The following is a 23,340-nucleotide window of genomic DNA, read 5'->3' as shown; positions in this document are numbered from 1 at the left end:
TTAACATAAAAAATACCTATTGGCCAGTGTTATCATTCCTATGGCCAAGTATCCTTTCCTCATAATTTTACAAATTATTGGGTTTCTCGGCCCAGATCCTAACACATGCAAAACATCCCGAGACACTTCACTGAGACACATTCAGAAATAAATGAAAGATAAGCCAAATAAATAGAGAGGTGAAGAGGCAGTATTTTTTTTAAATGTGAAAGAGGAAAGGAGTTGGAGAAGAGCGATTTCAGAGATTCAAGGGTATGAGAACTTGGTGACTAAAGAAGGTTGGTTATCAATTAAATTAGATTTTCCCTGTCAATATCTGTGCAAGATCCAGAAACAAACAGCGAAATGAATTTGTGACAGCATCTTCAGGATGAAGATGCTCACCCTGTTGCTAATACATGGGAGGCAGTGGCATAGTGTGTTGTCATTGGACTAATAAACCAGAGACCCAGAGTAATGCTCTGGCGACCAGGTTCAAATCCTGCCACTGCAGATGGTGAAATTTTAATTCAATAAAATTCTGAATGAAAAGTCTAATGATGACTATGAAACCATTGTCGATTGTCGGAAAAACTCATCTGGTTCACTAATGTATTATAGGGAAGGAAATCTGCTGTCCTTACCTGGTCTTGCTTGCATTTGACTCCAGACCTCCAGAAGTGTGGTTGACTGTTAACTAGGAATGGTCAGTGGGTGGCATGGTAGCACAGTGGCTAGCACTGTTGCTTCACAGGAGCAGGGTCCCAGGTTCGATTCCTGCTTGGGTCACTGCACGGAGTCTGCACGTTCTCCCCTTGTCTCCGGGTGCTCCTCCAGGTGCTCTGATTTCCTCCCACAAATATCGAAAGATGTGCTAGTTAAGGTGAATTGGACATTCTGAAATCTCCCTCAATGTACGAACAAGCGCCGGAATGTGATGATGAGGGGGTTTTCACAGTAACTTCATTGCAGTGTCAATGTGAGCCTACTTGTAACACTAATACATATTATTGTAAAAAAAAATGGGATGGGCAATAAATGCTGACACAGCTTGCAACATCTACATCCCATGAACGAATTTTTAAAAAATTGATCTCCAGGCAGATCCAAAGCCCTTCTGTTCAGAATGTAAGTTCGTCAGTTGGTGATGAGTCTGACGCCTTGCAATTGACTTGGATTTTTAGAATGATCAGTGTCATATCATAGGCTCTCCTGCATGTATATTTCCACCATATTGAAGAGAAGTTTTCGTTAAACAGCTGATGGGGAAATTGAGTCTTGGCGTTATTGCTGGGTACAAGACCACATGCTTGTATATCCAAGGTTTGACACTTTGCACCTTGAAGTAATGAAAGTACTGTTTATTGATTATTGTGAGGATGATGGTGGCAATGCACTTGTATGGTGTGTGGCATGATGACTATTCTGGTCATGAAGAGTTCTTAATCTCTCTGCTGATGAGAGCTTTGGTTCAGATTTGGCACTTGCCGATGTACCAATGAGTTGGAAGTGAAAGATAAAGAAGGGTGCTATAATTCAGTTCTTTTTGAAGTTGATAGTACACATGACGAGGAAACATTGAAGAGTAAATTATTTGTGGCAGGTTGATTAATCTGATATATATGTGGCTCCGCAAGACACCAAGGCACTGTTTGAGTTTTATTGTTCAGCTTGGTTCTTTGATGGGACTGGGAATGGGAAAAATTGGGAATGAGATTAGAAATCCTCCCACATGATCCTACATAATCCTGTTTGCCATTGTATCATAGCTGACAGTTCGAGTTCTATGCCTCTGAACTGCATGGTTTCAGTTGGCTAATTTTCAGTTGTACTCATAGCTAAAGTTAACTGATTTGTTTGGCTTTCGGCTACTGAATGAGAGAGTAAACTTCATATCAAGCAATTGAAACACTGTCTATATAGGTTCCACAAGAATTAGCATTAGAAATTTGTTAAGCTGATGGGTTTCTACATATGTCAAATATCTAGATTACTGCAAAGAGGTTTGTGTGACTGCCAATTTTTTGTTTTGCCTGTTAGAGTTTAAGCTCATTTTCCACAGAATGAAAGAATTGTCAAATATGTCAATAACAGCACATTGAGGTAATATTCAAAGCTATTACTAACTTGTTCATGTTCTTCGAATTAGGTGTTGACATTCTGAAACTTGTGGCAGCTCAGATTGGTAGCCAGTGGAAGGACATATACCAGTTTCTCGCCAATGCAACTGAACGAGAAGTAGCAGCTTTCTCCAATGGGTATTCAGGAGATCACGAACGAGCGTATGCAGCCTTACAACATTGGACCATTAGAGATCCTGAAGCCAATCTGGCGAAACTCATTAGTGCTCTTCGTCACTACAAGCGCAATGATGTGGTGGAAAACATCAGGGGACTAATGGAAGATACTTCCCAGGTATGTGTCCACTCAGAGCAACTGAATAAAATAAGACATGTATTGTATGCGATCAAGTGAAACTTTCCAAGGAAACATTTTTTGAAATTTTGAAGTGAATTTGTCGAGCTTTAACCAGGTAACATTTTAATAATTTGGGAGTAAGGTGGCAAGTCGGACTAAGTTGCCTTGCACAAAATATGATCATTATGGACTTCTGGCAGGGGAAAAAAGTGAAGCAGATTGTTACGAGCTAAGTAAGTTCCTTTCGAAAGGGAGAGAAAGGTTTGCCGGATATAAGCAACACTGTAGGAGTATGATTCCAATCAAAGTCGTGGACTTCTTGGTCTTGAATTTATACCCCCCACCCCACCTTCTGTTATTCTGTATATTTCTGCATTGCAGTTCCAAAGGTGCTGATAGCTTTCCTTGTCTTGCATATGTAGATAATTTGATGGTAGCTGAGCCAACTCTTATCTTCCTCTGGTTTCAAAACTGCATGCGTGTGTACTGAATTTTAAATGTCCCTTTTAAAATCAACAATCTTGCTTAAGTTTCCGCTTCTGCTTTAGTTGTTTTCTTGGCATTCAACTGAATGCGTGTTTACTGACTGCTCTGGGCCAATGTTTCGACAATAAAGTTATGAAAACAGGAATGTTTGGGTAAAAGATTTCTGGTAAAAGGTTCCTGGTAAGATTTTGGATGATATGTGAAATAACATCTGCAGTACAATTTATTGCGTGTCACAGCTGTGCTTTATTTTGCTGTCTGGTACAAGTGTTCCAGATTGGAAAAAGACTCCTATGATTCTATAAACATGAGTCTATAAAAATAATAGTAAAAACTTGTATTCATTAATGTTCAGGACTTCAGCACAGTTTAAAACAGGAGCGCAACAAACAAAATAAGATGCCAAGCCCCATAAGGAAATATTAAGACCGATGACCAAACCCTTGGTCAAAGAGGTGTGTTTTAAGAAGCATTTTAAAAAAGAAGAGCGGCGTGGAGAGGATAAGGGGAGGGAATTCCGGGGCTTCATGGTCTGGGTAGCTGAAAGCATGGCCAGCAGTGATTGATACCCGCGATGAGCAAGAGTCAAAATTGGACGTGGGTAAATCATGAAGGATTGTAGGACTGGATAAGGTTACGGATGTACCATAGTGTGCAGGACCATGGAGAGATTTGAAAACAGGGATAATGATTGCAGAATTGGCCACTGCTGGACGAGGAAGCCATGTTGGTCAGAAAGCACATGGTAATGGGTGAGCAGGGCTTGTTGGGAGGATGGCAGTAGAGTGTTAGAATAGCCTAGAGTTAACAATGGCATGGATGAGAGTTTCAGCAGCAGTTGAGTTCAGGCAGAGATGTAATCACACAACTTAATGGAGGTGGAAGTAGGCAGTCTTGGTGAAGCAGATATGTGGTTGGAAGCTCATTAATGGATCAAATACAGCAGCGTGGCTGTGATCCTCCTTCATCATCAAGCCATTATCTGGATTAGGGATGGAAGTGGTGGTGAGGTTTGAAGATGTATATATGACTGTTTGAGACTGAAGTGTAGACCTATTAGAGAATAGGGTAACTGTTGAACAGGCAGAAATAGTATGCAGTGAGTCTGAGAGGAAGAATAGACAGTTGACAGGGCAAAGTTGCACTCAGTGGAATGGGTTAAAGTGTGTCTGTGTCAATGTCAGGAATAAGGGAGATGAACTTAGAGCATGGATGAGTACTTGGAACTGCGATGTTGTGGCCACTACGGAGACATGGATTTCACAGGGGCAGGAATGGTTGTTAGATGTTCCGTGGTTTAGATGTTTTTAGAATAATAGGGAGGGAGGTAAAAGAGGAGTGGGAGTGACATATTGTGCAAATGGTTTGTGTGTACAGGAAGGATTCCTGACTCAATATGTAGATAGACCAACGAGGGGTGAGGCCATATTGGATTTTGTGCTTGGCAACTAATCAGGCCAGGTGTCGGATGTCTCGGTGGGCGAGCATTTCGGTGACAATGACCACAACTCCTTGACCTTTACCAGAGTCATGGAGAGGGATAGGACCAGGCTGTAAGGGAAGGTATTTAATTGGGGAAGGGAAATTATACTGCTATTATACAGGAGCTGAGGAGCATAAAGTGGGAACAGTTGTTCTTGGGGAATGCACAATAGTAATGGGGCTGGTTTAGCTCACTGAGCTAAATCGCTGGCTTTTAAAGCAGACTAAGCAGGCCAGCAGCACGGTTCGATTCCCGTATCAGCCTCCTCGGACAGGCGCCGGAATGTGGCAACTAGGGGCTTTTCACAGTAACTTAATTGAAGCCTACTCGTGACAATAAGCGATTTTCATTTTTCATTTTCATTAATGTGGGGATTGTTGAAGGAGCACTTGCTGCGAGTGCTGGATAGTTTGTCCCACTGAGACGAGGAAGGAATGGTAAGGTGAAGGAGCCTTGGAGGACAAGAGAAGTGGAGCTCCTAGTCAAGACGAAGAAGGCAGCTTACGTAAGGTTGACGAAGCAAAGATATGGCACTGTTCTAGAGGGTTACAAGGTAGCCAGGAAGGAACTCACAAATGGACTTGGAGAGCTAGAAGGGGGCATGAAAAAGCCCTGACGGGAAAGATTAGGGAAAACCCCAAGGCATTCTACACTTGTGTGAGAAATAATCGGATGATCAGAGTGAGAGTAGGGCCGATCAGGGATAGTGGAGGGAACTTGTGCCTAGAGACTGAGGAGATGGGAGAGACCTGAAATGAATACTTTGCTTCAGTATTTACTAGAGAGAGGGACCTTGTTGCTCATGGGAACAGTGTGAACCTGGTTAATAGACTCAAACAGGTTGATATTAAGAAGGAGGATGTGCTTGAAATTTTGAAAAACACCAGAATAGATAAGTGCCCTGGGCCTGACAGGGTTTACCCAAGGTTTCTACGACAAGCAAGAGAGGAGATTGCTGTACCATTGACAATGATCTTTGCGTCCCCACTCTCCACTAGAGTAGTATTGGATGATTGGAGGGAGGCGCATGTTGTTCTCCTGTGCAAGAAAGGGAATAGGGAAATCCCTGAGAATTACAGACCAGTCAGTCTTGTGTCTGGTGAGAAAAATATTGGATAGGATTCATGATTATTTAGAAAAAAATAGTTTGATTAAAGATAGTCAGCATGGCTTTGTGACAGGTCATGCCTCATTGAATTCTTTAGAACCCCTTGTTCTCGAACCCCTCAGCCAGTGGAGACAACATCCCTGCATCCAGTCGGTCCAGCCCTGTCGGAATGTTATGCGTTTCAAAATTCCAGGGAATATTTATACCCCCGATAAAGAAATATAGTTGGCATGTTAGGTTCCTGTTAAAATTTGTAGTTTGAGTCTGCTATATATCTATTGTTCTGAGATTTGCTGAACTGCTAACATGCACTATGCAAAGTAAGTTGGACCTTTTTGCTGCCCTTTCCACATTGATCTTCTCCCGCCCCGTCTCTCATTTCCGTGGTTTCAAACTCGTTCTGAAGCAAAGAGTTCTTTGTGTTCCATGCAACAACAGCTTTGATGTTGCTGAATTTGAATTTCTTTCACAGCATAAAAATCTGTTTTCTAAACCAAAGTTCAAATAGATTTTCATCCCCCATCAGATTGCCAGTGCACCATCAATAGCTCATGATGTGAAAAACAGTTCTTTGAATTTGTATGGCAAGCCAATTGTGAATTGTTTCTAGTTTGTATGATTTTTGTTCTGCCATATGTTACATCAAAGGAACTAGCAGAACTTTTGAAACATGGTCGCAGTTCTCCTGAATTCTGATATTGTATCACATCACATTCTCGGTGCTTCCGCAAGTTGTTAATTGCAGTGATATAGAAATTGTAAGGCTGTCCCAAATGTTTTGCCATGCCAAAAACGAAAACTTTATTTTTTCAATCTATGATACCTGACCGATATTGTAATGAAGGATCATCAGCTTTTGCAGGTTTTCTGGTTTTTAATTTCCTGTAGCTTTGCACAATGACAACAAACCTTAGTTTGAAGAAGTTTCTAGATCTACACAAAGTTGCTTTTTTATCAGGTTCATTAAGTGAAACACTTGAATAAATCAACAAGATCAGTGCAGTTAGAGAGCAACGGTCAATAGCCATTGGGTGTGCACCTGATGCCGATGACATTGTCCAAGCAACTAGTCCATCGATGCCCTTGACACAGGTTAGAAGATGAGACTGATCCATTCTGCTGTGTAGGACTGACAATCTGAGTGTTCCAATCAGACTTTGTCCAAATTTCTGCAATTAATGGGATCCTTTTGGGAAAGTTGAGGGATGATGCAAATGTTGGAAAGACAAATTCACCTTGAAAACGTAAGCATCCCATGGCATCTGAAACTGCAGCCTATCAACTTACAGATGCCATCCTCCTTACCATTTCCAAAGCTAAGTAGGCTTCTTTTTAGACAGTAGAATTTTGCTAGGGATACTACATATACTGAAGAGTTAGTCAATGTGGAACTCCTCGGAGCTAGCGGCTCGTTGATCCCGAAAAAGGGTAAGGACCAATTGGAATGTGGGACCTTTAGGCTCATTTCATTGCTGAAAACCAATGTAAAATTGTTGGCGAAGGTGTTGGCTGGAGTCATATGTGCCAGAGGTGGTCTCTGATTTTGTGAGGGGGAGGCAGCTGTCTATTAGGAGGTTGCTGAATGTAATTATAACTCTGTTGGGAGGTGGGAGTGCGGTGGGTGGAGAGCTGGATGTGATAGTATCCATGGATGGGGAGAAGGCATTTGACCAGGTAGAGTGGAGGTACTTTGAGATTTTGGGACAGTTTGGGTTTGAGCCAAGATTTGTGGCATGGGTTTGATTATTGTATGCAACCCCCATGGCAAGTGTGCGAATGAACGAGATTTGGATTGAGGTATTTCTGATCATATAGGGGGATGAGGCAGGGGTGCCTACTGTAATTGATGTTGGCAGGCCAGGATTTCTGTTTGTATTTCAGTCCCTCCTGATTTTTCTTCCTACGGTAGAGTGCTGATCTCGGAATTTGTGTGGACGGAGAAGGTACCGAGGGTGAAGGGGGCTCTGCTGCAGAGGCAAGGAGGAGGGTGCTGCTCTACTATTGATGCACTACTATTGGGTAGCAAATGTGGCGAAGGTGAGACGATGGTGGGGGCTGCAGAGTAGATCAGGTTGGAGGCATCCTGTAAGGGATTGCGGTTGAGAGCCCTGGTGACGGTCCTGTTGCCACTAGCTCCGAGGAGTTCGGTGGTGGAGTCGACTATTAAAATTTGGAATCACTGAGGAGGCAGTTTAGATTGGATGAAATGTTGATGTTGACGCCACTGTATGGGAACCATGGGCGGAACCCCCCCCCCCCCCCCACCTCGCTGGGTGGGAGAATCGCCGGGGCGCCGCGCGGCTCCCGCCATGCCGCCCCGGCACCCCGCACGCGATTCTCACCCCCCCCCCCCCCCCCCCCCCCCCAACTGCCGCACCGTGAATCACGGCTGGCCGCTAGGAGAATCGCCGCTCGCCGTTTGTAACGGGCGAGTGGCGATTCTCCATTCCGGATTAGCCGAGTGGCCTGCCCAACACGATGGGTTCCCGCTGGCGCTGTCCATACCTGGTCGCTGCCGGCGGGAACAGGGGGAGGGGAGAGGGGCTCCTGCACCGGGGGGGGGGGGGGGGGGGGGGGGTCTCAAAAGGGGTCTGGCCCGCGATCGGTGCCCGCTGATTGGCGGGCCGGCCTCTCTGAAGGAGGACCTCCTTTCCTCTGCCACCCCGCAAGATCCATCCGACATCTTCTTGTGGGGAGGACGGCAACTGCGCATGCGCGGGTTGGCGCCGGCCAACCTGCGCATGCGCGGGTGACTCATTTACATGGCGTAGCTTTTATGCGGCGCCAAGGCCTGGCGCGCGTAGATGAAGTGGCGTCGCTCCTGCCCCCGGGGGTGGGAGGTTGGCCTGGGAGCGGCCTCCGACACAGGAATGAAACACTGGGGTTTTCACTCCGCCGTCGGGACTCAGTCTCCCGATGGCAGAATTGCGCCCCCTAGGTTCAGGCCAGGTGGGATGGATGGGATATATAGGCGGCGGAAGGAGAAAGGGTTGGAGCGGGTCAAGGATATGTTCTGGGAGGGGAAGTTCACTGGGTTGGATGAACTGCGGGAGAGGTTTGAGTTACCGAGGGGGAGCGAGTTTGGGGACTGGGAGGTGCAGGACTTTGTGCGAAAGGAGCTGCCATCGTTCCCTGACCTACCGGAATACACGCTGCTGGAGAATCTGCTGCTGCCAGTTGAGGGATGGGAGGGCAGGATCTGGGACATTCATGGGTGGTTGGGAGAGCAGGGCAAGGCATCGATAGAAACGATCAAGCAGAAGTGGGAGGGGGAGTCGGGGAGGGAGATAGCATGGGTGCTCTGAGATGAGGTAATGCGACGAGTGAACTCGACCTCCTCCTGTGCAAGAATTAGTTTGATTCAGTTTAAAGTGGTGTACAGTGTCCACATGACTCGAGCTTGCATGAGTGGGTTCTTTCTGGGAGTAACAAATTAATGTGAGAAGTGTGGGCAGGGCCAGCTAATCATGCTCACATATTTTAGGGATGTGAGAGGTTGGAGAGCTACTGGGAGGCGGTGTTTGGGACCTATCCAGGGTAATGGGGGTAGAGGTGAAGCCGGAACCTATGGTGGCGATCTTTGGGTTGTCGAAGGTGCCTGAGCTGCAGGAGAGGAAGGGGACGGATGTAGTGACCTCCACCTCTTTGATTTCCCAGAGATGGACTCTTTTGAATTGGAGGTCGGACGCACCACTGGGGTTAACAATAATAATCGCTTATTGTCCCAAGTAGGCTTCAATGAAGTTACTGTGAAAAGCCCCTAGTTGCCACATTCTGGCGCCTGTTCGAGGAGGTCGGTATGGAAATTGAACCCGCACTGCTGCCTTGTTCTGCATTACAAGTCAGCTGTTTAGCCCACTGTGCCAAAGCAGTTGCAGCGTGGCTGGGAGATGAGCTTCTCCAGTTGGAGAAGATCAAATTTGCCTTAAGGGGGTTAGAAGAGGACTTCGACATCCGGTGCAGGCCATTCATGACAATATTTGAGGGGGGCGGGGATTAAAAACGCAAAAACCTACAAACTGTATACTTTGCTTTGTTGGATGTAGAGTTGATATTTTTTGTGTTTGGAATAAAATATCTTTCAAAACAAAACTTGGGAGGGGAACTTGCAAGTGGTGGTGTTCCCATACATCTGCTGTCCTTGTACTTCTAGATGGTAGTGGTATAGATTTGGAAGGTGCTACCTAAGGAGATTTGGCGAGTTCATGATGCCATTAAATGTCAAGTGGTGATGGTTTGATTCTCTCTTATTGGAGATGGTTATTGCCTCGCATTTGTGTTGCACGAATGTAACTTGCTACTTGTCAGCCCAAGCCTGAATATTGTCCAGGTCTAGCTGCATTTGGACATCTGAGGAGTCGCGAATGGTGCTGAACATTGTGCAGTTATCTGCAAACATCCCCACTTCTGACCTTGTGTTGGAAGGAAGACCATTGATGAAGCAGCTGAATATGGTTGGGCCTAGGACATTATCTTCAGGGACTCCTGCAGTAATGTCTCTGGACTGAGATGATTGACCTCCGACTACCACAATGATCTTCCTTTGTGCCAGGTATGACTCCAGCCAGTGGAGAGTTTTCCCCCCAATTCCCATTGGCTTCAGTTTGGTCTCCTTGATGCCACATTCGGTCAAATGCTGACTTGATGTCAAGGGCAGCCACTTCCCTTCATCTCTGGAGTTCAGCTCTTGTCCATGTTTAAACCAAAGCTTTAAGGAGGTCAGGAGCTGAGTGACCCTGCCAGAACCCAAACTTAGCATCTGTGAGCAGGTTGCTGCTGCTTGATCGCACTTGGTGACCACTTGTATTACTTTATTGATGATTGAGAGTCGGCTGATAGGGCGGTAATTGGCTGGGTTGAATTTGCCCTTTTTTTTTGTGTACAGGAGACACTTGGGCAATTTTCCATGTTGCTGAGTAGATGCCAGTGTTGTAGCTGTACTGGAACAGCTTGGCTAGAGGTGCAGCAAGTTCTGGGAGCACAAGTCTTCAGTACTATTACTGGGATACTTCAGCCGTTTCTTGATATCATGTGGCGGAAATCGAATAGGCTGAAGACTAACTGCTGGAGAACTGTGGAGAAGACTGAGATGGATCATCCACTCGGCATGTCTGGCTGAAGATTGTTGCGAATGTTTCAGCCTTGACTTTTGTACAAATGTGCTGGGCTCCTCCCATCATTGAGGATGGAGATATTTGTGGAGCCTCCTCATCCAGTAGTTGTTTAATTGTCCACCACCATTCCCAGCTGCATGTGGCAGGATTGCAGAGATTAGATCTGATCCATTGATTATGGGATTGCTTAGCTCTGTCTATCACTTGCTGCTTGTGCTGTTTGGCACACAAAATAGTCCTTTGTTGTAGCTTCATCAGGTTAACACCTCATTTTTTGGTATGCCTGGCATGCCCTCCTCAACTCTTCATTGAACCAGTGTTGATTACCTGGCTTGGTGGTAATGGTAGAGTGGAGGATATGCCGGGCCACAAGGTGACAGATTGTGGTTGAGTACAATTCTGCTGCTGCTGATGGCCAGCAGCCTCATGGATGCCCAGTCTTGATTTGCTAGATCGGTTCTGAACCGATTCCATTTATCATGATGGTACTGCCACGTAACAAGATGTAGGTCTTTTCGGACTCTGCCAGCTCAGTCGGTGTTGGTACTACTGAGCCACTCTTGGTGATGTACACCCAGAGCACATTTGTGCCCTTGTGATCCTCAGTAGTCCCTCCAGAACTGATTCACCAGCTGACGGAGGACAGTATATGATAATCAGCAGGAGGTTTCCGTGCCTATTTCTGAGCTGAAGCCATGAGGCTTCATGGCGTCCGGAGTTGATGTTGAGAACTCCTAGGGCAACTCCCACTCTACTGTGTATCTGTGTTATTTGTAAGGAATGATTCCATGATATGACTCGGTCGGGCTGTTGCTTGACAAGTCTTGGGCGGCACGGTGATACAGTGGTTAACACTGTTGTTTCACAGCGCCAGCAACCCGGGTTCGATTCCTGCCTTGGGTCACTGTCTGTGTGGAGTCTGTAAGTTCCCCCCCGTGTCTGCGTGGGTTTCCTCCGGGTGCTCCGGTTTCCTCCCACAGTCCAAAGATGTGCAGGTTAGGTGGATTTGGTCCCATTAAATTAGAACATAGAACAGTACAGCACAGAACAGGCCCTTCGGCCCTCAATGTTGTGCCGAGCCATGATCACCCTACTCAAACCCACGTATCCACCCTATACCCGTAACCCAACAACCCCCCCTTAACCTTACTTTTATTAGGACACTATGGGCAATTTAGCATGGCCAATCCACCTAACCCGCACATCTTTGGACTGTGGGAGGAAACCAGAGCACCCGGAGAAAACCCACGCACACAGGGGGAGGACGTGCAAACTCCACACAGACAGTGACCCAGCCAGGAATCGAACCTGGGACCCTGGAGCTGTGAAGCATTTATGCTAACCACCATGCTACCCTGCTGTCCCTAATTGACCCGTGGTGTCCATACGTGAAGTGTGATTGCTGGGTTACGGGGATAGGGTGTGGGCTTGGGTAAGGTGCTCTTTCAGGGGGCAGTGTAGACTCGATGGGCCGAATGGCCTCCTTCTGCACTGTAAATTCTATGAGTCTGAGGGATGGCGCTCTCAATTTTGGCACAAGCCCCCAGCTGTTAGCTTGGAGGGCTTTGCAGGGTCGACAAGGTTGGGTTTGATGTTGTAATTTCCAGTGCTTGGGTTGATGATGGGTCCATCCGGTTTCTTTCCATTGTATAGCAATTCTATTGATTGAACTGAATGGCTTACTAGGCCATTTCAGAGAGCATTTAAGAGTTAACCACATTGCTGTGAATCTGGAGTCACGTGTAGGCCAGGCCAAGTGAGGACAGCAGATTTCCTTCCTCAAAGGGCATTAGTGAACCAGCTGGGTTTATTTTACAATCAACATTAGTTTCATGGTCATTATTGGACTTTTCATTCCAGATATTTATTGGATTCAATTTCCACCATCTGCCATGGTGGGCTTCCAACCTGGGACCCCAGGGTCTCTGGATCACCAGTCCAATGGCAATACCAGTATGCCACCTATCAGATCCCACAAGCAATACCTGTGCTACATTTTATTCTGGTTGTGTGTGAAAATTAGACAAGTCAGCAATGACACTAATTCTAATAATAACTCGTATGTACAGTATGAATTCTTTCGAATTTACTAACTTCCTTTATTTTTCTCTGATCTGGTACGTCTTGGAGTAAATATTGTATGAGATTTATGATGCTTTTTGTTTGCTGCCAAATTATGTGTACCCTAAGCATGAGCGATGATTACCCAAGCAAAAAATTAATTATAAGAGGCAGTGTTCCTGGTAATTTTCCTCCTCCTCCTTCATTTATTGTCTTCTGTGGACAACTTTCTGCATGAGTGAATGGTGGCATTCAATGTTTGTGTGTGGTCCGTGAACAATGTTCAAAGAATGAAGAGCACCAAACTTAATGTTACCTCACTGGCCATCATCAATGAACGTGACTAATGCAAGTATCATCTGATTCATTCACAATTGTTTGAAATATTTGCATCTCTAACAAGGGGACTAGTGATTGCTTGCAGTAGGTGGGTTTTCTGAATGCAAATACCTGAATATATTTTCATTAAGAATGTACATTTGCTTCTCAAGAATGCAGCCCAGTTTACCATAACGTATCATTCAAATTCTTTTTGCAAGTGTTTTTCACTTTTCGGATTACAGTATCCCAGTGAAAGCACAATACGGTACTCGTGACAAAGCTAATGAAATGCACACCCACAGGAAATTTGAGATGAGTGCGACTGGAAATTGTAAATGAATTACTGGGTGATGGTAGCTTTCAAAATCCGCCTTTTCTTCCAGTCAACCTATTTATCCTCAAAATAATTGCTATCCCATTCGTTGGTCAATGAACAATGTCATTTGTGGGACTGAATGTTGTTGAATCAATTCAAAAACTCGGAATTTGATAACTGTGGATTTAGATTGGGAAAATGATGCAATTCATTTTATTCTACTATGTTGGGTAATTGAATTTCGGCCTGAGAGGTGCCTTGTTCAGACATTTCTTTTCAGGATGAAGGTTTGTTTCCAGTGATTTGATATTTGTGCCATTCTTTGTCTTTTGGAATCCAATTACAGTTAGTGAAATGCATGATTTCCCAGAGAAAGCTTGCTCTGCTTTACCACTGTAGTTTCATCTGTGTTGCATTTGAAATCCCAATTTGTCAAGAGGCAGGATTCTGACCTGAAGACTGAAGAGGTACTGGACATCAGAGTGGAACCAATTTGTGACCTTGATGGATATAATGAATTCAGAAGGGAAAGTGTGGGCGTATATTCCTTCAGCTGAGTAGACTTGGTCAATTAGATATGAGCAAATGCCTAGTCACCAATTACCACATCCCATGAAAGAATTTAAATTTAAAAAAAATTACATTTCCATATGCAACAGACCAATTCCATCACCTTCAGCATGATGCCACGAGCCAAAACATCTTTCCCTCCGTTTTCAGCATTCCGAAGAGGCCATTTCCCTCCATGATACCCTGGTCCATTCGTCAGTCACCCCCAACAGCCTGTCCCTTTCCTGTGGCACCTTTCTATGCAAACAAAGAAGAGGTAGCACCTACCCCTTTACCTCCTTTGTCCTCAACCATCCTGGGCTTCAAACACTCCTTGTGAAGATGAAGCAGTGATTTACGTGTTCTTCTTTCAATCTAGTTTACTGTGTTCACTGCTCACAGTATGGTTTCCTCTACATTGGGTGGGCGGACCAAACGGAGATTAGGTGGCCCATTTACGGAGCCCCTCTGTTCTGTCTGTAAGCAGGACCCCAAGTACCTGTCATTTTATTTCTCTACCTTGTTCTCATGCTGACATTTCTGTCTCTGACCTGCAGCACTACTCCAATGAAGATTAATGCGAGTCTGAGGAACAGCCTCCTCTTTTGATGAGGCGCTTCCAAATTCTGTATTGAATTTAATAATTTCACACCACGATCTCTGTCCTACAAATAAAAGCAAAATACTGCAGATGCTGGAAATCTGAAATAAAAGCAGAAAATGCTAGAAATCCTCAGCCGGTCTGGCAGCATCTGTGGAGAAAGAAGCAGGTTAATGTTTCAAGTCTGTATGACACTTCAGAGCTTAAAACCATAAGACGTAGGAGCGGAAATAGGGCACTCGGCCCATCATGTCTGCATCACCATTCAGTGAGATCATGGCTGACCTGAAATAATCCTCAACTCCACTTTCCTGCCTTATCCCCATAACCTTTGATTCCCTTACTGATTAAAAAATCTGTCTCCGCTTTGAACATACTTAATGACCCAGCCTTTACAGCTGTCTGTGGTAAAGAATTCGACAGGTTCACTACCCTCTGACATAAGAAATTCCTCCTCGTCCCTGTCTTAAATGGGCCACCCCTTATTCCGAGATTGTGCCCTCTGATCCTAGACTCTCCCACAAGAGGAAACATCCTTTCAGCATCTACCATGTCAGGCCCTCTGAGAATCCTATATGTCTCAATAAGGTCACGTCTCACTCTTCTCATCTCCAATGAGTACAGGCCCGATCTAGTCAACCTCTCTTCATAAGAAACTTCCTCCATACACTGGATCAACCTAATGAACATTCTCTGGACTTCCTCCAGTACAGTATATCTTTCCTGAGATAAGTGGGCCAAAACTTGTTTTATTTCACTTCTGGTAGTATGTTGTGTTATACTACTGAATGTAATATATGTTACTCAATACTGTTGTTGATGAGGTTTTCTGAACCTTGATAAAAAAGACTCAAGTCGTCCAGTAATAACAAATGATTTATTGAGTAATTAAACAATAATTTAATGAGTTATTTACTTTAATATTAATACTAGCAATGAGGTTAACAAGATCTGAAGACTGTAACTATGTTTAACTACACTAACACTCTGAGCTAATCTACACTCCTGCTCTCTCGTCACAGTACACCCCAAAGAGCGAGAGGAGCAGAATGAGCTTGCTTTTATTATATCCCTGTTGGTACTGCTCTAGTGATCATCTGATTCTACTGATTACACATTAACCACTTATGTACATGCACATACAGAGACCACTGCAAAACTGTTCACATTATTCCAGGTGATGTCCAACTTGTGCCTTTTATAGTTTTAGCAAGACTTCTCTTTTTATACTCCATTCCCCTTGAAATAAAGATGATGTGAAGATGCCGGTGTTGGACTGGGGTGAGCACAGTAAGAAGTCTTACAACACCAGGTTAAAGTCCAATACATTTGTTTCAAATCACTAGCTTTTGGAACACTGTTCCTTCCTCAGGTGAATGAAGAGGATACCTCCGAAAGCTAGTGATTTGAAACAAACTTGTTGGACTTGAACCTGGTGTTGTAAGACTTCTTACTTTGAAATAAAGGCCAACATTCCATTTGCCTTCCTATTTACCTGTTAAACTTGCATGCTAGCTTTTTGTGAGGACCCCCGATCCCCCTCTGCTGCTATTTTCACAGCCTTTCTCCATTTAAATTATATTTAGCTCCTTTATTTATTTATGCATATCCTATGTTTTTTCATGTATGAAATGATCTGTCTAGACTGTACGCAGAATACTTTACACTGTACCTCTGTACACGTGACAATAACTCAAATCAAATTCTTCCTACCAAAGTGCAAAACTTCACATTTTCCTACATTTTATTCCATCTGCCAAGTTTTTGCCCACTCACCGAACCTGTCTAGAACCCTCTGTAGACTCTGTTACCCTAACCATTTGCCTTCCCAGAAAGGGAGAAATGTGATAGATTTCATACATAGATTTAAGAGGGGGGGGGGGGGGGGGGGGGGGGGGTGTAGTGAAGTAGCAGGTCAGTGCTGTGTGGGAGCTAGGAGAGATTGCACAAAGATCTTTAGGGCACAAGACAAAGGAAGTGTTAATGGCTGTGTTCAGGGCTATATAAGGTGCTGATTGTGACATAAAGGTGGCAGGAAAGCAGAATGTGTTAATAATAATCATTTGTCACAAGTAGGCTTCAATGAAGTTACTGAAAAGACCCTAGTCGCCGCATTCCGGCGCTGGTTCGCGGAGGCCGGTATGGGAATTGAACCCGCGCTGCTGGCCTTATTCTGCATTACAAGCCAGCTGTTTAGCCCACTGTACTAACAGGAGAACAAAAGTCAGTGCTCAGTGAAAGTAGGAAGCTTAGGAAAAGGTGATAGATGAGTGGCCGGTAAAAGTGGGACAGAAAAAATCTGGATTAAGAAAAAAAGGGTCAAAATGGAGGAGAAAGTTCACAGTCTGAAGTTGTTGAACTCTATGCTGAGTCCAGAAGGCTAATCAGAAGATTGGGTGCTGTTTTTACAGTTTGCGTTGATCTTCACTGGAACATTGCAGCCGACCAAGGGTGGACATGTGGCTATGAGTGCAAAATGGTGGGCTCAAATGACAAGTGGCAGGAAGGTTGGGGTCATCCTTGCAGACCTAGCAAAGGTATTATGCAAAGGGGTGTCACCCAGTCTACATTTAGTCTCCCCAATATAGAGGGGAACACATTGGGAACAGTGAATTGAATAGACCAAATTGAAGGAGGTGCAAGTGAATCACTGTTTCACCTGAAAGGACTGTTTCGATCCTTGGATAGTGAGGAGAGAGGAGGCAAGTATTGCACCGTCTGTGATTTGCAAGGGAAGGGATGAGGAGTTGAGGGTGTCATGGAGGGAGCTGACCCTATGGAATGCTGAAGGGGGAGGGGGTGGGCAGGAGTTGAGGAGAGGGTGTGTTTTTTGGTGGCATCATGCTGCAGTTGGTGGAAATGGTGGAGGATGATGCTTTGAATGCCGAGGCTGGTGGTATGGAAAGTGATGACAAGGGGGACCTTATGGTTCTGGGAGGCAGAGGTGTGCAAAATGGGTTGGACATAATTGAGGGTCCTGATAATCCAACAGGTTTGTTTCAAATCACCAGCTTCCGGAGCACTGTTCCTTCCTCGGGTGAATGAAGAGGTATGTTCCAGAAACATATATATAGACAAATTCAAAGATGCAAGATGATACTTTGAATACTCGTACATACCTCTTCATTCATCTGAGGAAGGAGAAGTGCTCCGAAAGCTAGTGATTTGCAACGAACCTGTTAGACTTTAACCTGATATTGTGAGACTTCTTACTGTGCTCACCCCAGTCCAACGTCGGCATCTCCACATCACGGCTTATTTCCAATAGGTACTGAGGTTAGTGTGGAAAGCTGGATGGATAGTATGCTGATGCATTGCATGACCCAGTCAACCAATTTTGCACCCATTTATCTAATTAAAAACATGATTATAGATTATAGTTGCTTTGGATTGCAATTCAAAGCTGGTTAGTGAAACAGTTAAACTAGTTTAACAAGCTTTACAAAATTCAAAAATGAATACCTAAGTAGAATCTCTTCCTTTTAAAGATAAGAATATTTTGTTTTATCTTTCATGGTGTTAAAGAATTAGAATCGATGTTAGTGTACAAGGTTCAGACAAGAGACTTTGCCTGTTCTGAAAGTGGTTGTGTTTTGGTGTCAACAGGGCTGAGTTTTATGTTGACCTATATTCAATGTTGAAATAGAAACTGTGTTTCTTGCATCATTTGGTGAGATATCTTAAATTTCTTGCAGCAAAAATAGGCAGGAGCGCAGAGTAGCAGGGCCAGAGCCTAGTTGAGTTCACATTGGCCCAGTTGAGCAAAGATTATCAAAATGATCTTCATGTTCTGCTATGAACTTTTAAAATATAAAATGAATTATATGTATTTATTCCACGAATCACTGTTCAATATCTTGTATAGTGATCCACTCAGACCTGATTCTGTCCCTTTCTCATGATATGTATGTGCTTGCCTGGGCCTGCTTGTGATCTTTTATTCGCACTCTTCCCCAGCCAGCTATTCAGACTGTTTCTAATATACTGACTTTTTACTGGGTGTGTCTCTGTTTCTCCATGCTTCCTACAGAATGCTCAATGGCCAGTTTTTCTGTCTTAATTCTTTGCCTTTTGTGTGTTTATTTGTCTGATTTTCGGTCAGATTTTCAGGAGTAATTACTGTCCCTCACTTGCGCCTTGAGCTCACTGAGCACAAGCGAAGGAAAGAGGGAGAAAGACATATAATCAGTCAGGTTTGCAATTTCCCACTTATTCTCTGTCATCTCCGGCCTTAAAATTCTGTATTTCTTTCAATTTTTCCCTGGATATTTTTATTAAATTTCTGCAACTTTTTCTCTCCTGGGTTATCTGCTATTCCCTCTGGTCCATGACATGTTTATTCATTTTAACTCTGTCTCTATTTGCCACAAACATCACGCCGCATGCCTCCTCCACCACCCCCCACCCCCTTCCACCCAGTTCCCATCGTTCAGTTCTGAGACTCAAATGCAATGTCTTGTACTGTTTAACCGGTTAATTTTCATCACTTCTGAGTTATCTGCTAACATTTTTAATTCTATTGCTTTACTCACTCTTCGTCTCTCTTACTTTCTCTCTCTCTCTCTCTCTCTTCCCCCCCCCCCCCCCCCCCCGAAGCTGTTGCTTCTTTTATAAAGAAGAACAGGCGAGTTATCCCTGATGTCCGAGCCAGTATCTATTGTAATAAGTAATACATTTCAGATGGGAAGACATTTGATGCAGTGACCTCAGGATAATTTATTAAGCAATTGAATTTATATTGACAAACAAAAGCAATTGGCGCAGTAATTCAAATTGTTCTTGCTTTCCACCTGTGCCTGGGACACGGGCATCTCTTGACATAATTTCCCTTTGCTATTGATGTCATCTTCAAATCTGTGCAATGAATCTCTTCACTCAGAGAAAGGACAGCAGCTCAGGTTTTTCATGTGTTATGATGTGGTGCCATTGTGCTTTGATCTTGCTGCTTTATCTGTCCATGGTCACAGACCTGAACAGGATGCTCTGAACACCTCAGCGGCCCATCATTAACTTTTGTGCTGCATAGCCATTTGCCAAACATGATGATAATCTCTGCCCTCATTTACTTAGTTCCAAAGTCCATTGACTTCTGCATTTCAAAGTATATCCTTGAACACAGCTGGTAACCTAGCTTGGACACCAGTCCTCCACTTCCCTTTTGCTAACACTTCACACCAATAATCCACGTTAGTGTTATTCCAATTGAAAGTGAGTCACACAGGCAATCCCTTTTAAGTATTTTATGTTTCAGTGAGATCACCTCTCATTCTTTGAAACTTGAGAGAATACAGGCCCATTTTATCCATTGTCTCTTTGTCAGACATTCCCGCATCCCAGGGACAAGCCTGGTGAACCTTCATTGCAACCAAGATTCTGTACAATTCAAGGACTTTGCAATTCCTGTATTGAAATGGTCTTGTGATAAAGGCCAACATACCATTAGCCTTCCTAATTGCTTGCTGCACCGGCATGTTAGCTTTTTGCGCCTTATTGATAAGGATACCCAAGTCTCTTTGTCGTAGAGGAATTACTATTGTTAAACCCTGAACATAACCACCTGGGGGAGGGGCACGATTGCCCAGAAATTTAACTGGGCCAACCACATAAATACTTTGTCTTTAAAATCCAGTCAAAAGCCTGGTGACAGTGAACAGATCCTTGGTAATTGTTGCTTGATAGCGCTGTGAATGACATCATCTATCATTTTGTTTATGATTGAGAGTAAACCAGGCAGCACGGTGGCGCAGTGGTTAGCACTGCTGCCACACGGCGCCGAGATCCCAGTTTCAATTCCGGCTCTGGGTTACTGCCCGTGTGGCGTTTGCACATTCTTCCCGGGTTTGCGTGGGTTTCGCCTCCACAACCCAAATATGTGCAGACCAGGTGATTGGCCGCGCTAAATTGCCCCTTAATTTAAAAAAAATGAGAGTAAACTACTGGGTGGTAATTGGCTAAATTGGATTTTTGTGGAACAGGACATACCGGTACAATTTTCCCTTGGTGTAGATGTCAGCATTGTGTCGGTTCTGGAACAGCTTGGTTTGGGTGTATGGCTCGTTGTGGAGCAGAAATCTTCAGCACCATAGCTGGGAGGTTGACCGGCCCCATGACCATTTTTATATGTGGTGTGCTCAGCTGTTTTTTTTTTTTGAATGGCTGCCGCTTATCTTTTGCACTGGACGTACGGGTCTCCATTTTATAATTGTCATCATTTTACAAATTATTTTCTCCACTCTTAACTTAATTTTCACTTGCTTTACAGTCTTCATACACTTTTCCTATATAAAGGTAGTCGCATAGTTCCAAATGACCATAGGTTGCTTTCCCCTTTGAGGGGGAGACTGACTGGTGGTGATTTAACCTGAGGATCACCACACCTCGGGCAAGGTAGAGAAGGAGGGGTCTTCATCTATAACCTCAGCCGGTATGGGAATTGAAACTGTGCTGCTGGCCTCATTCTACATCACAAACCAGCTGTCTAGCCAAGTGAGCTCCGAGTGAGGCAAGCTCTGCTACTTGTGGAACCTTGCTGTGGGAAAATTGGCTGCTGCATTTCCAATGTCACATCAAATTGCGTCTACGACAAGCTAATGCAGATTGGCTTTTGTGGCTAAAGAGTGCCAAAGGTTCAAATTGATAAAAAAACACAAAATTAGCATGTAATTTTTAAAAAACCCAGGAATTTTACATAAAATTAAGCAATTTTTAAAAATCTACAAGGTACACGTTGTAATTAGTCTAGAACATTTTCTTGGGGTCCAGTCCATGTTCCATCATCTCTGTTGTTTGTACAGCAGCTGTAAGGGTAAGGATTGCATATAGAGCATTACATAAAATGTATGATTTTCTGAGTACAAGGAGATTTTGTTCTGTTTGCTGTTTCTAATCCTTTTTGTCTGCATGCTTGAATGTGCTTCTTGGCAAGGTGATTTGAATTCACAATCCTTGACCTATCCACCTGTATTGGCAAGTTCTTTTGCATTATTCCCTTTTGGAGAGTTGCCATTTTAAATGTTTGCGATGAGGAGATAATGTTCCTCATGTTTTGGGATCGATTCTTATAAGGCCCTCAGGCATAACGCAAAGTCCAGTACATGTTGCAATATTTAAATAACTATTTGCACCTGTAGTACTTTTTTTGAATGGAAAATTTAGCATCCTTCAAACTGTTTTAATTACCCGATAGAATTTGAACTGAAACTTCAAAAATTGAACCTGTACCTGCATTTTTTATTTATCAGTACTTAACAAACTTAATTGAATATTAACTGCATATTTTTTGTGGTTTTATTTGTCATCAATCAATACAAATCAATGTATGATTTACTAAGACGCACTTGCGATAACATTGTTTTAAGATATCGCAGCTGGGGAAATTAGTGAAGGCAATGTCATTCAAGGTTAGGATAGTTGTTATCCTTTTTGAACTGCTTAATTCTTTGTACTTTAAAGTGGCAGGAATGTTACATTCCAGCAAAGGTAGGATATTATCCAGATTCTGCTGCACATTAATACAGGCCACTTTATTTATCTCTCTCTCTTCCACCTCCCACCCACCTGCCTCAGAAGGCGTTGGCGGCAGGGTCATTGAATATTTTTAAGATGGGGGCACATTGATTCTTGTTAAGCAAGGGTATCAAAAGATTTTTATGGTGCTGGGAATACAGAATTTGAAACTAACCGATTAGTCATGATCTTATTAAATGGTGGAGCAGGCTTGAGGGGCCGAATGGCTTCTGCTCTTAATTCATAGATTTGTACATTTGACAACAAAAACCTCCATGTGAACAAAAGTCCTAACTCAGTGAGGCCTGGACTGTGTATCAATGAAATATGAGCACGAGAAAAAGTCCACCAGCCAGCTCCTCAAAACTCCTGAAAAATCAACTTTGATAGCTGCAAAGCATCTCCCCCACCAGGTGCTGTTTTCACCACACATAAATGATTAGTATTCAAGGGGAGAACAAAGAAAATACTTCAAAAGCTCCCCTTGAAGAGTTGCAGCATTGACAATGAATGGGAGGAGCTTGCTGCCATTCATTCAGAATGGCAACAACTTGTCCGTTAAGCTGCATCCACCTTTGAGACAAAATGTCTTAATGATGAGACAACATGACTGCAGAGAAGGAAAGAAAAGGAAGCAAGTCCAGCACTCTGGATTCCATTAGCTTGAGACACACTGCCCATGTTCCAAAGTTCCATGCGGCAAGAATTAACCTGGTCAGTCACATGGCAGAAACCCACAACACTGAGTTGACATCATTCTCGAATTGAGGGACAGCCACCACTGCCAAATAATGGCAACTTTGTGAAGATTAGAGGACAGGTGCAGCTAATTTATAGCACCAGCAATGCCACCCAGTAAACCCCTCCCCCTTCCAAGTAACTCAACATCCTGACTTGGAAATATACTGCTGTTCCTTCGCTGTCTCTGGATCAAAATCCTAAACGTGCTGCTCCTTAACAGCATTGAAGGTGTACTTGCATCAGATGGACTATAGCAGTTCAAGAAGACGCCTCCTCACCACCTCCTTGATGGCAATTAGGGAGGGCAATAAATGCTGGTGTTGCCAGCAATGTCTGCACCTCAAGAACACAAAAAGAGTGTCCCATTTTACCGGTATGTTTTCCTATGCCTAGAAAGGTAGAGGAGTGGTCAAGTGGTCATAAATAAGTGGCCGAAGGGTAATTCACTTCTGACATTAGTAACTGAGATTCGATTGTGTATGTGGGTGAAGGGATAGTGGAGTAGGCGCCATAAATGTGATCAAAATTATTTGCTTGTGTGGAGAGTAAACACTTAAAAGTGTTTGGGACCAATGCCCTGTTTCCATGTTGTAATTTCTATTTATTTCTCTGTTGAATTGTTTTTACATGCCATATTAAATCCCTGGTGTTGAGTTA

General features: G+C 43.8%; 1 protein-coding gene across 2 annotated transcripts in view; it reads left to right on the top strand.

The window, feature by feature from the left end:
• Positions 1-23,340, top strand: part of tnfrsf21 (tumor necrosis factor receptor superfamily, member 21) — a 115,146-nt gene that overhangs the window by 63,663 nt on the left and 28,143 nt on the right. For both annotated transcript variants that reach the window (XM_038799887.1, XM_038799888.1), the window contains one exon: positions 2,129-2,394. In XM_038799887.1, the coding sequence (XP_038655815.1) occupies positions 2,129-2,394 (266 nt within the window). The remainder of the gene's footprint in view (positions 1-2,128; positions 2,395-23,340) is intronic.

The sequence above is a fragment of the Scyliorhinus canicula genome, chromosome 6 (assembly GCF_902713615.1).
Source record: "Scyliorhinus canicula chromosome 6, sScyCan1.1, whole genome shotgun sequence".
In the NCBI taxonomy this organism is placed as follows: Eukaryota; Metazoa; Chordata; class Chondrichthyes; order Carcharhiniformes; family Scyliorhinidae; genus Scyliorhinus; species Scyliorhinus canicula.
The sequence above is the reverse complement of the archived record's forward strand: the minus strand, read 5'-3'. Positions and strand labels throughout refer to the sequence as shown.